This window comes from Juglans regia, chromosome 2, assembly GCF_001411555.2.
Source record: "Juglans regia cultivar Chandler chromosome 2, Walnut 2.0, whole genome shotgun sequence".
Classification (NCBI taxonomy): Eukaryota; Viridiplantae; Streptophyta; class Magnoliopsida; order Fagales; family Juglandaceae; genus Juglans; species Juglans regia.
This window is the reverse complement of record NC_049902.1, coordinates 27279614-27293566: the sequence shown is the minus strand read 5'-3', so window position 1 is coordinate 27293566 and position 13953 is coordinate 27279614. Positions and strand designations below refer to the sequence as shown.

At 41.0% G+C, this 13953-nt stretch overlaps 2 protein-coding genes across 8 annotated transcripts in view; both read right to left on the bottom strand.

Annotated features, from left to right (window-relative positions):
• Positions 1-261: 261 nt before the first annotated feature.
• Positions 262-9538, bottom strand: LOC109001086 (protein MOS2). 2 transcript variants are annotated; one of them, XM_018978217.2, is made up of 2 exons: positions 8091-9538; positions 262-443 (listed from the first exon to the last, which is right to left on the bottom strand). In XM_018978217.2, exon 1 carries the CDS (start codon positions 9317-9319, stop codon positions 8132-8134), a length of 1188 nt encoding a protein of 395 aa, XP_018833762.1. In that variant the 5' UTR covers positions 9320-9538; the 3' UTR covers positions 262-443; positions 8091-8131. The 2 variants fall into 2 exon arrangements, with proteins under 2 accessions (XP_018833762.1, XP_018833763.1); XM_018978218.2 differs by lacking the exon at positions 262-443 and adding an exon at positions 2076-2520.
• An 867-nt stretch (positions 9539-10405) lies between these two features.
• LOC109003363 (ATP-dependent DNA helicase Q-like 2) overlaps positions 10406-13953 on the bottom strand; it is a 37850-nt gene continuing 34302 nt past the window's right edge. For 2 of the 6 annotated variants that reach the window (XM_035687290.1, XM_035687291.1), the window contains exons 18-20: positions 13384-13462; positions 11955-12172; positions 10406-11396 (exon numbers count right to left, since the gene is read on the bottom strand). In XM_035687290.1, the coding sequence (XP_035543183.1) occupies positions 11205-11396; positions 11955-12172; positions 13384-13462 (489 nt within the window). In that variant the 3' untranslated portion in view covers positions 10406-11204. Of the gene's footprint in view, positions 11397-11954; positions 12173-13383; positions 13463-13757; positions 13838-13953 lie in introns of those variants that run through there. The other 4 variants (XR_004800828.1, XM_035687294.1, XM_035687293.1 and 1 more) reach the window with 4 other exon arrangements.

The following is a 13953-nucleotide window of genomic DNA, read 5'->3' as shown; positions in this document are numbered from 1 at the left end:
ATTGCTAGTCCAGCTCTTAAGATAAGTTCAATTATATGTTATGTGGAGAGAGAGAGAGAGAGAGAGAGAGAGAGAGAGAGAGAGAGTGTGTGTGTGTTTTCACTGGTTCTTCATATTTATTAAATATAAAAAAAGAACAAAAAAAGTAGAGCTTTTCAACTATCTTTAACCTACCCAAATTCTCAATTCAACACCCGTATGCATATAAATATATATATATATATATATATATATATATATATATACATACCACCAATTTAGAATTTCATGGCTGTCATACTGATTCAACATTTATAAGCAACTCCCTGAAGACGTTTTTCCCTCAATTCGGTAGCTACCGTTCCTACCAAGCAAGACTTTTTCCCCCCACTTCTGGAAGACATTAGATTTCGCACACATACCCTAGTCATCCATGCGGACCGTCTATACTTTCTGAAGCTTAGCTGTACATAACAAGACAATATATAGCCTTCAAAGTGAATAAGATATCGTGATGTATTCAAAGAAAAAGGTATGCGACTTTTTATCTTAAATTTTATCATTTTAAAATATACATTTAAACGACTCTCGTAGTTGTTCAAGGAAACGAAAATGCTCGAATGCATACTCCATATTTACTCAACGAGAATTTCCTCCTGGATGCTTACTTCCCTCCATAGCCATCTAGGTGATTTTGATACTTTGACATGAATTATATGCTACAAACCAATCCTATTCTACTGTGTAAAATGTGGCGACACTTTTGGATTATATTTTGTATTTTAAAAGAAAAACTTAAAAGAAAGACTGATGAATTATACCACTCATCATATTGTGATTAAAAGTAGAATGAGGAAGTGGTTGTGAAGCTTTGCTCCGGATACCGCCCGATTTGATTTGAATATTATTACTAGGAGGGTATTATTCTATTCGAGGTCGTTTTAAGAGAACAACAAATTACCATGGATTCTATGTAAACCATAAGCAAGAAAGGTTTAGTCGTGTTGCCATATTTATTTCTATAAATAATATGAGAAAAGCTTGAGGCCGGATGGGTGTGAAAGAATTATTCACACCGGCCAAAAACAAAATGCCATGTAGGCATTCCAAGATGAGGAACTCTGCACCCATATGCACTCGACGCCCTCTCCTTCTTTCTTGCCCTCTCCCTCCCCCATCTGCGATTGTCATTTCGAAGCCAACCCTCTCCTTTCTCTCCCTCCTGAGCCCCCATCTACATTGGTTTTAGCAACACTAGACGCTGACGAACTGGTTTCAAAGGTAAAAAAATTTATGTTTGGGGCTTCTTTGTGCGATTTCCTTCATTCTTGACAATCTTCTCTTTAGGTCAATTTGGTCTTCTGTTTGGTCTGCTTGGTCTGTTTCAGATCGGTGTGAAAGCCCCAAAACATCGCCTTCTGTTTGGTCTGTGGTCATGGAACTTGCATGCCTATTTTTTTTCAAAACACTTTGTTCGCATGAAATTCTTGAAAGCTAGAAAGATATGTAAAAGCTGTGATGGTATTGACCAAAAGCGACAGAGAACCTCAAGAAGATTCAATGTGTCGATGGCTGAGGTTGAAAATCTTCAAAGTTCTTTTCTATTTTGAGCCTCACTTTTTTCATTTTTTTCGGACCAAGAATTGGATGGTGAAAGCATCGAAAGGACCCCTCATTCACAAATCTATAAACGAAGATAGGGGCTCGAGAGGGAGAAAAATGAGAGGGCTGGCTTCAAAATGACGATCGAAGATGGGGGAGGGAGATGGAGAAAAAGGAGAGGGCATCGAGTGCATGCGAGTGCAGAATTCCTCATCTTGGAATGCCTACATGGCGTTTTGTTATTGGCCGGTGTGAATAGGGGCTCAAGAGGGAGAAAAATGAGAGGGTTGGCTTCAAAATGACGATCGCAGATGGGGGAGGGAGAGGGAGAAAAAGGAGAGGGCATCGAGTGCATGCGGGTGCAGAGTTCCTCATTTTGAAATGCATACGTGGTGTTTTGTTATTGGCCGGTGTGAATAATTCTTTCCCACCCATCCGGCCTCAAGCTTTTCTCAAATAATATTTCCTATCCTTTCTCAAGTGAAGTGTACAGTGACTCAAAATAATCTTAAATACATCCATCTCTTTTTATGTTCTTTCCCTCAACTCTTGCTGCACTCTTTTCATGGTATCTAACATATTTCATTCTATATATTTCTTTTATATACATAGGAGGAATGCTTTATCTACAACACATTAGGTTAATGCCTAACGGGGCTCATTGGGCCACATTCATCCAAGTAAACTCAGCTATTGAACACCATGCACCATCAACAACCTTTCACAAAAGGCTGACGACAATTCTGACATAGTTTGGGGATCCTTTGTGTCGTCGAAGTTCGAACACTTTAATCCTTTGCTGTCGCTTTACACCACATTCCGACCAAAATGCCCTCTCTCTATTCAATATTTTGGGACAGCCAAATCGTTTTCTTATGCCTTGGCATGGTTTAGGTCGCAGGATTCCACCGGATTCCCGTCACTTTTCTTGAATACGACCTGAGTTTAAACGTTCAGTTCCTTATTTAAACTCTGTTATTTACAGCAACACTCTAAAAAACTGCCAATTCCTTTTTCTTTTTCTTTTCTTTTTATAATTTTATTAATATATTTTTCGGTTTCTCAGTCTAATACCACAAGAATTTTCACTGCTGCTTCATATTCTTTCACAATGTTGATGGACTAGAACGAAGAACTATATTTTTCAGTTTCAATCTCTAACCAGCATATTTTCATTCACCTTAACAGTCATCCCAATCGTGGGCTCAAATTTAAAAATATAATTTTTCTATAAGCAATATATATATATATATATATATATATATATCTTGGGTGTGAATTGAAATTCTGATACATTTCTAAAAATACATATATTCAGGAATATCAAACTTGAGGAATGCAAACCCTAGATTTTGTTTACAAATGGAGTGCTGGACTACGGCGAAACCGATCTATAATTTGAGGGGACCGTGAGGGAGTTTGGGACCATGACCATGAAGTAGGGACTCCATTTATATCATGATAGCGGGCCCGTGGCAGATTTGGAACGTAAGGGGGGGGCAAAGGCAATTTGTATGGAAGTGAGATTGTGAGGATGGCGGCAAGAGAAACCCCCAGAACTTGGCAACTGATCCGAACCTTGTTGGATATTCATTTTGTTATTGATCCGACCCTTGACCCACATCAGAAACCAACCATTTTCTATAGGTTTCAGTCAGGAGAATCCAAAGGGAAATCTTTTCTTCTTCTTCTTTTTGGCCTAAACCTAATGGTGACATTGATCTATATATTTTTTTTTAACTCTAGTTAATCTCTCCGTACAAGTGCTTTTTCCGTACACCCAACTCTGATGATGTAATTTTATCTGGTGTTTGTTACGGAGTGAGTTGTGTTTGAGTTTAGGGTGACATGGGTTATTCCAAGATTGTTGGGATTGAATCTAAGATGTTTGAGATATCAAGGGATGGCAGATACGTGTGCATAATCGAAAGAGGATGGAAAGTTGTGAAAGAGTTAAGCTTGGGGACAGCCTCAGCACGATGGTTCTCTAAAGTGCTGGAGGATTGCATTTAGTTTGGGAGCAAGGAGAATTTTATTCTGCTCATCGGGATGGAGCCAGGGGCTATATTGCACAGCAATGTTCTAACGCTTGAGGGTGCTACATGGCACTGGTGGAGTATACTGGAGGTGGCCGTCGGAGCTTCATTTTTATACCAAAAGATAGTGATGGTAGGGGATGGTGGAAACTGGCGGAGGTGTTGAGGGAAGCTGGAAGAGAAGATGATAGTAGCTCACATCCAGGGACGACGGTTCCACAGCAGCACCACCAGCCTCAGTCGTATAGGGAGGCACTCCAACAACCCAGACGTGAAGGTGTCAAAGGGGGAGGTAGCTCTGATGTATTGGCCTGCCCAAGAGATGTAGGTCTGCAAAAGTCATGCAGTGGTGCCGTTTCCGTATACGCCCAGAGTGTGGTGGAAGATGGCAGGGGCAGTCTGTTTTGTATGAGATGAAGAGACAGATGGGAGAAATGCAACTTAAAATAGATTGGCGAATACACTGCGTTGAGGAAAAGAAAGTGTTAGTTGTGGTCTTGGAATGGGCCAGACGTATGGGAGGTTTGCTTCTTGGAAGGCTAATGGGCTTCAGCAAAAAGTGATTGGGCCTCAGCATAATTTTAAAGGGAAGGAACTAATGGGTCTGAGCCTAGGCGTCGAGACCCAGCCCATGGCCTAGCAAGGCCCTAACCCACACGCAGGCCCCATGTGGAGGAGGAGGAAGGGGTGTGATGCAGCAGGCCCATTGGCACAAGGGGATCAGCCACTATAGCCAGTGACCAGCCAGGGGTCTTTCTCGAGGGTGGCGGAGCCACCAACGGGCGTTTCGTTACCGCTGGCGAGCACCCACGGGGTTTTCTCAGGAGAGAAGGGTGCATCTAGCACCAATATTGTCCCGCCTGTTGCCGAGGTGTCGGGATCAACACAGACGAGGTCGACAGAGGTTGATGGTGCCTCGACTGGTGCTACCTCACCATTAAAAGTGCTAGCAACAATTCTGTCATTAAGGGGGTGGTGAGCTTGGATGAAGCAGTGGATGAAGTGCTGCTATCGCAGAGGGGGTGTTCACAGATTGAGTCACATGAGGTTTCTGACTCTTTGGGTGGTAGTCTTGCGTCGGAAAACTTATCATCACAGGGGCATTATCCACAGATTGAGCCGACAGAGGCCTCTGCCTCTCTTATTGGTATTGTTGCATTGGAAAACTCATTGGATTGTGGAGAGGGCCCTCAGGGCAGTTACATGGAGAAGGGCGACAATCTTGGTTTGATCCTGGCACCTAGTCATAGCCCAAATTTATCTACCCACTCGAGAATGGAGGAGGTAGCTTGGGGGGGGGGGGGGGTTGGATGACTCTAACTTGCAATTGATCCCCTGTCATGGAGTGTACAATATCTCCCAGCCTAAACTCAGAGAGGTGTATATCAGAGTGGGTGTTTAAGAAGGTTGAGGAGTTACAAACTGTTCTTGGGATTTCTTGTGTTGGCTTCGAAGAGGAGTTTAGAGCCCTCCTTATAGCTATTGAAGATACTCGTTTGAAGTCAGCCACCAAGAGAGATAGAGAACTCAAAAGGCTCAAATGTACCATTAATTATGCAGCGAAGGAGGGGAGTGGAGGAAGAGATAGACTGAAATGGAGGGGTGCTCTTTTTGTTAATGAAACCTAAGATCTTTTCTTGGAATGTGCAGAGGCTTAATGATCATAACAAGCGCCTTCACATAAAATCTTTGTTGCGAACGTGGAAGGTTGATGTTTTGTGTTTCCAAGAAACCAAGTTGAGTGTTATCGATAGAATAATCATTTGTAGTTTGTGGGGGTGCCCTTTTATGGGCTGGTCTTATTTGGCTTCTATGGGAGCTTCAAGTGGCGTTCTTCTGATGTGGGACAAGAGTGGTGGAGGCGGTTGATAAGTGTATTGGGAATTTCTCAGTCGCTAGCTTATTTAAAACTGTTGAAGATGGGTGGGAGTAGGCTTTTGTAGGCACCTATGGGCCAAACATGGACAGAGATAGGAGAAGACTTTGGTAGGAGCAGGCAGGACTATACTATTTATGGGATGTGCCGTAGTGCATGGGTGAGGATTTCAATATTACCCGCTTTTCTAGAGAGCGATCGGGTCGCTATCGGGACTCCTCGGCCATGGAGGAGTTATCTGAGTTCATATTTGATTTAGACCTCATGGACCTTCCCCTTGTTGGGGGGGAGTTTACATGGTCAAATAGCCTGAGGATTTTCAATAAAGCTTTATTGGGGAAATGGTTATGGAAAGGGATTCACGGTGGAAGGAAATGGTGGGATTGGTGCTCCAACGAAGTGAGGGGGGGATGAAAGAGTTTAGAAAACCACATCTGTTTTGTGGCTGGAGAGGGCACCATAATCGAGTTTTGGCAAGATACTTGGTGTGGAGATTGCGCGCTTGATAGGGTGTTCCCTTATCTCTTTCGTCTTGCAGCTAACAGGGATGCCTCTGTGGCGGATCTGAGGATATCTTCTCCTGGTTCCCACCAGTGGAATGCTCTATTTAATAGGGATATTCATGATTGGGAACTGCACACTGTTTCAGAATTTTCCAGGTTGATATACTCTACGGGAAACAATACGGCAGAGGGGATAGGATGCAGTGGAGGTCCAAAGGCAGCAAAAAGATTGCAATTCGGGAGTATTACAAAATTTTGGTATCACAAGGTAATGCTCCATTCCCTTGGAAGAATATTTGGAGATCTCATGTGCCTTCTAAAGTAGCTTTCTTCGTTTGGACTATTGCTTTTGGGAAGATTTTGACCACGGACAACTTGAGGAAGAGTGGACTCATTGTGATGGATTGGTGCTACTTGTGTAAAAAGCAAGTAGAATCGGTGGATCACTTATTATTGCATTGTGAGGTGACAAGAGTGTTGTGGGATGAGATCTTTAGAAGATTTGACATCGCTTGGGTACTACCTCTAAGGGTGGTTGATTTACTGGCTGGTTGGACGGAGATTCAAGGCTGTCATCAAGCGGCGGCAGTGTGGAAGATGATTCCGTTGTGTGTTATGTGGTGTATTTGGGCGGAACGGAATGAGCGTTGCTTTGAAGATAGGGTGCGCACAATGGCAGAGCTTCAGAATTTTTTTATACAACCTCTATTGCTTTGGTTTTCTGCTATTGTACTTAATGGGAACAGTGCTCATGACTTTCTGTCCTTAATTTATCGTTCCTAGAATGTATTTAGGTGTTCTTTTGTATACTTCTTATGTACACGGGCTATGTCTATTTCATTCGTATCAATGAAATTTACCTCTTATAAAAAATAAAAAAAAATCTATGACTTAGTTGTGTGAAGCTAATGTATAATTTATTTGATTTGCTTAGTTTTACATATACATGATATTGGCTAATCAAGATGTTCATGTAAGACATAGTTCAATCTCATCCTAGTCATTAGGGGTGAACAGCAACTGGCCCAAACTGGTAGAGAACCGGTCGGCCAATGGTACAAATAGATGGAAACCGACGTCAATCGATTCAGTTCTGGTTTGAACTAAAACCGGTGAATCGACACTGTGAGTTCGTAGTTCTTCTATCCTATATTTGTACAGCTGGTCGACTGCAAATCGAAACCAATATTATGAAACTTAGCAATATATCCTATATTTGAAGTTCTTCTATCCTATATTTGATTGCTATGATTGAGTTCGTGTTTGCACCGTGACTGTGAGTTCGTGTTTGCGGCGGCACTGTGACTATGAGTTCATGCCTTCAATTTCTCAAAACCGACTCTCTAAACCAACGAACCAGCCGAAAACCAACCAAAACCGATCTGGCCAGTTTTCCCCCTCTTGGTTGGCCGTTTCGGTCAGTTTTGGAGAGCTAAAAAAATCCAGTCGGTTGGTTTCGGTCTTAGGCCAAAACCGAACCGACCGGTTGGTTTTCATCCCTACTAGTCATTACCAGCAAAGAAAAGGACTTGGATGATTTTTCTAGTTTCAACGAAGGAAAAACATCCTTGTTATCATGCCATCTAATTTATGAACATCTAACCAATGATTAATCGAGTGTGACTGGCTGTTGCTTTTCCATACAATTAAAAAAGACGGAAGTTTTCATTATCATGTGAACATTGATGGGAATAAGAGAACTCTGCTTTGAATTATCAATTTTTTGAAACCCAAGTAAATTAGTGAAAGCGTGACAGTTCAACAAGCAAAGCACAGTTTTACTTTCATAAATTTAAGACAGAAGGACGTACTTCTAATTCTAGAATATACCTTTCTATTTCAGAGTCAAGTTTAGCTTTCTATATAACCATATCAAACATCTCTTTAGAATTTCAAAAATATAGAGTAATGAGTTGACAAAAGTTATATAAATAAAGCTAAAAGTTTACTTGGCATATCCAGACGAACACATCAGACCAGAAAAAATAGGAACTCAATGAACAAAACATGGATACACCCAGATTCCATATAGCATTCGGAGTACAGAGAGCTAATAGATAACAAAGTCCAAGAAATTGAGATAGTTGGAAATACCTGCGGATACAATGGAGTGTCAGCAAGAGAATCAACAACTATCAATATCCAAGGCAGCTGGGATCCCCGATGAACTCGGCAATTTGTTCGAGCCGCACATGGAGCAACTCATGGTTATTGGCATCCTGAACCAAACCAGTTTCTTCTTCCGAATCCTTCTTGACAAGATTCCCGTACGCACCCTCATGCTTACCAAACAGAACAAGCACGGGTCCCCCACGGCGGGGCAGGGCAGTCTCAAGAAGGTCTTGTGAAACCCCTTGAATTAGCTCCCTACTCTCATCCATGGAGATATCACACGTGGTGGGTCCAACCACATCCACAACCTCCCCCTTCTTCAAATACAATCTTCCTCCTTTGAGTTCCTTGCTGATTATCCTGACCCGAATGTGACTCTTTAGCCACGATACTGGTTGATTCTTCTTCCTTTTCGAATCCTTACTTTGTTCTCTAAACCTTGGTTCTTCTTCTTTAGATTTCCTGAAACGTTCGCGATCCTCTTCTTTCGAACTCCGACTGTCATTGCCAACGTTGGAAGACCTCCGTTCTCTATCGCCATTTTTCCCTTTAGATTCCCCTTTCTCTTTCTCATCGGAGCTCAGAAACCCCAGGCCCTGCTTGTCCGTCCTCTTCTCGTACTGAACCACTTTCACATCCCCTTTGGGGTTCTTCCCAATCCCTCTCCCTTCGTACCACCCGTACCCCGCGAGCAAGGCGGCGCCGAAGCCCTCCACGGGAACATCGTCGAACTCCTCCATGCCCCGATGCTCTGGGAGCCTCTCGAGGTCGTTCTTCAGCTTCTGGAGCAACATGGTTTCCACCGGAACAGGAGCAGACTGTGAACGATCGTCGTCGTCGTCGTTGGAATCAGACTTTTGGCGGAGATTGAGGCCGTAAGAGATTTTGGAATCGTGGGCGTCGACGGAGGAAATCCCGGAATCGAGCTCGAAGGAGAGGGCGCCGGAGCCGTCGGATTGGGAGGTGATCGGAAGTTCGAGGTTCTTCATCCGCTTGGGGGGCCTCCATTCGTTGGGGATGGGGGCGATTACGTGATTCGTGGATTCCTTTTTGCGGGTTAGGGTTTCGGAAGCGTCGAATTGGGTGATGTATTGCAATCGCTTCGCATCTTCGCGATCGTTGCTGTTGTCTTTGGAGTCGTCGAAGTTGTTTTGTGAGGGTTTGATGGGTTTAGGTTTAGAAGAGGATTTTGATTGCAGAGAGAATCTCATGGTCTCGTCGGGCAGATGCACGGAGACTGAGAAATTGAGAGCGACTAGTATTTTTCTTTTTCGACCAACAGGAAGGAGCCTAATTTGGGCCGACAATTCAAGAACTGGTTCGGTCAATGAGGCAAAAAGGCTTTTTTTTTGTTTTTGTTTTTTGGGAACATGAAAGTTTCCTCCGCCACCATACTTGGCTCTGATTAGATGATATTTTCTATACAATTCGCAAACAACAAACTAATCATTCGATTACTCTTTTATAAGATAATCTTATAAATTTAAAAATCAATTTTTACTTGCAATAAATTCCTATTCCAATTGTTTACAATTAGGTCTAAAGTTTGTGAGAGGTGACAAATCTCACTTTCTCATGTACCCATAATCTGGATAAAAAAATTGAAGGAGATATAAGTTTGTATGAGAGGGGTGTGCCTAGCACAAGTGATCTCATGCACCTATACCAAATCGGTGGGTCCATCCTAGCGAACAAACTCATTTTTTTATTGGTACAGGGTGGTCAGGATTAGATTAATCTTGAGAATGCATAAATTCTCAACAATGAGTTTTCTACAAATACATCTTTGATAATTCAAAGCGAATTCTCCAGTCCGAGAGTCCCTAAAAATTATTTGCAGTCAAGAGAATTTGAACTTTGATATGGAGAAGCATACCCCCAAACCCAAAGCCTTTTATCACTTGAGCCAAATCCTAGAGGATCCATTCCCTCGCCCAAACTCTTTCCCAATTAGTAGACAATTTGGAAAATAATTTTCAAGGGATCCTAAATTCCTAATTCCTCTCACTTTCAAGTTAGCACTCTTTACAAAATCTCAAGAATAAAAGCTATGTTATACATACTACACTCACATATTACTCCGATTTTATGTTATGGATTCCTCGTTGATTCTTCCTCTCGTACCTTTTATCTTGGACATCTAAGCCTTATTTTCCAAAATAATAAATTCGGAAATCAATGGACAATAACACATTAACACAATATGATAAAATAAAATGACAGCACATTATATTGCATTCTCATAATCCCTTGGGATCATATCTTTAATATATGACCCCCCCCCCCCCCAAAAAAAAAAAACCAATCAGGCGATGATTTTGGTGCCCCGCCTTCAATTCAAACCACTTAATCCAGTCAAACTATATTCTTGATTTCCGCAATCGAGGACACAAAGGAAAAGAAAGTGGAGATCTTCATCGATAATACCAAAACAGTCCACTACAATACCCTCGTCTTGACTCCATAACACACCTGTTGCCGTTGGGAGAGAGGAATCCTACGCCATTCCTTCAATGAGCTGCACGACCAACGAGACAAGACACCACACATTCTATTTTTTTTCCTTTTTCCCTCCCTAATCTGGTCATTGAACATAAGAAAGCCAGATGCTGCAACCGATAAAGACCAGGAAGGACATAAACCAATCGATATGCTGTTATAGTTTGAATATCAAAATTTTCTTGCTTATTTTAGCAGGCTTTGGAATTTGAATTGATATCGTTAGCCGAGAGTGATTGATTGTTCCCTCCTTGCTTATTAACCAGCTTTCATGGTTATCAGAATGATTGCAAGGCAAGGCAAGGCAAGGCCAGGCCAGGCCTCTTAGCTCTCATCCTTCACCGGTTGAAAAAGTTGTTGGCTGCAACCCTTTACCATAGCCAAAATGTTTCCATGTTTTGGCTAATGCTCTAATTGTCCTTCATTTTGATGTAAAAATGAATAAATAATAGTGTTTCTTTTTTCAACTAAATATTCAAGAAAGGTACAAGAATATAAGTTGTAAACATACAGTTGTGTAAACAACCGTCTCTCTCCAGAATGCTGGGTGAAGGAACGAGGCAAATGACAAAAATCCCCTTAGATTTACGGATCCACTCACGCTTCATCATCGCTGCTTTCAATAAGAACAAGAGCCTTTTTGGTTTTCAGCCGTTTGTTAGCTCTATTTTGACTTCCCTGCTCCTCCTTTACCTCATTAGTCTGCACAGAATTGGAGTACTTCTCAACTTGTTCAAGAATTCTACTTCCATACTTCTCTGTCTTCAATTTTCCGATGATTTTCTCCAACTGCAAGAAAATTTTTGATGTTATGACCATATTCAGGTTAATGGGTTACTAATTGGGCTGTTTAGAAATGATGAGCAATAGTAGCATAGGAATGAACGGTTGAGTAGCTAAGCTCTAGAATTCATAATTGCTACAGGTTCATACTGGTTCGAATAATTCTCTTTAAAAACTTGGATTCACAACTATTACCCAAACCTTACTTTCCACCTTTTATTCATATCACCATCACCATACATTCAAGGGCGGGCATCAAATCCGAACAACAAAAGGGGAAAATAGCATTTTCTTGGTTTTTCTAATACCTAAATATTTACATTCCCCTCCACCCCCACCCCTACTCTCTCTCTCTACCCCTCCCCCTTTTTCTTCACTTTACACGGTCAGTAAAAGAACATGTTCTTGTTGTTTTCCTTGCTTCAAGATAACTAAATTCGATGCACATGCTAAAACCTTGGCAAAGTAATACATTATTTTTTTGACAAGTACAAAGGAATACATTATTGAAACACAATGTGGATTGCTACTCAAAACTAGTGGAATAGTGACGATAAAACCTGCCTGTTTCATTGAATTTGGCTTCTGGGAACTTATCATGCCAATTTGTTGAGTAGACAAGATAGAATGGGGGAATATTCCCCCCTGGATTGAAGACAATTCTTTTCGCAGCTCATCAAGCTTAAACTCCAAAATAGAAGATGACGGGCTGTGTTTGGCTGATTTCAGACCAGCCATATTCTTCTCTCTGCTAGAAATTTCAAGATGCACACTTTTCCTTCCTACGTGCAATGTGAAAAAGGTAAAAACAATTTCCATTATAGCATATCTGGAGAACAAAAAATTCCTGACGCGTGGGTATAAAAAACTTTTATTATAAAATTTTTTTAAAGACCATTGGATGAGTTGTTGGTAGATGGATAGGGGAAAGTAAGTTAATAATGCACCACACTACTAGAAGGATTCTAGGAAGAAACAGTTAGATAAATAAGCGTTTCATTTAGGGAATATGAACATAATCAGCTGAGGCAGGTAGCAAACCTGTCTAACATTGGTAATTATTATATTTTCATCTGTATGCTGGCTACATGTGTCTCATATGGAGAAATAATCAAGTTAAGAACAATAAACGTCTCAATCTGAAGCTCTATGATTTAAGTTATTAGATAGCGACCTTTTTCATCGAACATCATGACTAGTGAAGGTAAGTCCAGCTGACTTCAGAGAGAGAGAGTGTGTAGCACAGGGGAAACACATCGAAAACAGATACTAATAACCCAGAATTGGCTAAAAACTCAGGTTTTATAAAGTCAGTACTTGCAGTTGAAAAGAATACATCTTGTTGAACTTTCACCTACCTTCTGCAATTAAATCTTGTAATAATAAAGAATACGAGTGGATCTGACACCCACATCTATGGGAGAATGGTAAATAAGAGCTTGTGAACAGAATCCTATATCGCATGTGAAGGAGAAGTTCTTGGCTTCTATAATAATTTAAAGGAACTCCAATTGTAAACTTAATCAATCCTTTTGGGGTATAAGCACAAACAACTTATCAAAAAAAAAAAAAAAGTATAAGCACAAACATGGCTAGTGCTTAATTGAGTCATTCCAAATGGTCTCAAAGGCTCAAAGCCAAACACAATCAGAAGTTTGAGACTTGAGTTGTGCCACAACTGAATAATATGGCGAGAAGTTGGGATTTTTTAATAGGGGAGATGATAACATCCCACATCTTAATGGAAGACAATGAATAAGAGATTGATGAATGGACTCTCATATTCCTAGGGAGGGAGAAGTTTTTTGCCTTTATAATGATTCCAAGTTGAACTATAACCTTAGCTAGTCCCTTTTGGGAACAAGTGCAGACGCGGTTAGCTAGCACTTCCTTAGGTTTCTTACATCTGCAATAACATCCAATATGACAAGCAATTCTAATAACTTTAAGTGCTTATAAGCTAGCATGTTCTCTAAGAGAGTAGCACCCTTACCCTGTAATACTTGGTTGGCAAATGGCCCAACTGTTACGTAAGCATTAGTGGCATAAGCTGTATGCTGAAATTCTTCTTTCTGCAGGAAGAAGAGATTGGTCTCACACAACATACTGACTAAGAAAAAATGCAGAGTTGCGCAAATAGAAAAGGCTTAATGGGTCAACTCATATAAAGTTCTAAAAGACAGATTTTATCACAATACAGATCTTTTTTATGTAGATAATTGGAAATAACAGCCCAGCATTGTTGAATGAGTCTCTTGTATAAAACTTGTGTACCTGGATGTGTCTTTTACATGTTAATGAAGTTTTATTACTTATATTAAAAAAAAATGTAGAATGCTTAACCAGTCACTTCACTGTGGGTCATACCCTTTTGGGTTCTCAAAAGAACAAGGAGGGTGACTCGGGCAAAAAGAGCCAAGCTGCAGGCAAACCACTAGGCTTATGGCCTGCAACAAAATTATTCTAATATTAAATACACGGAAACTCAGGCCTGAGGGGAAGCTTGTGAAGTAGAGACATCATTGCCAAGTTAACCAGATCAACCCTAAAGCTCATGAACCTA

Coding starts and splice junctions, on each gene's coding strand:
- LOC109001086 (XM_018978217.2), bottom strand. CDS start 9,319: ATGAGATTCTCTCTGCAATCAAAATCCTCTTCTAAACCTAAACCCATC.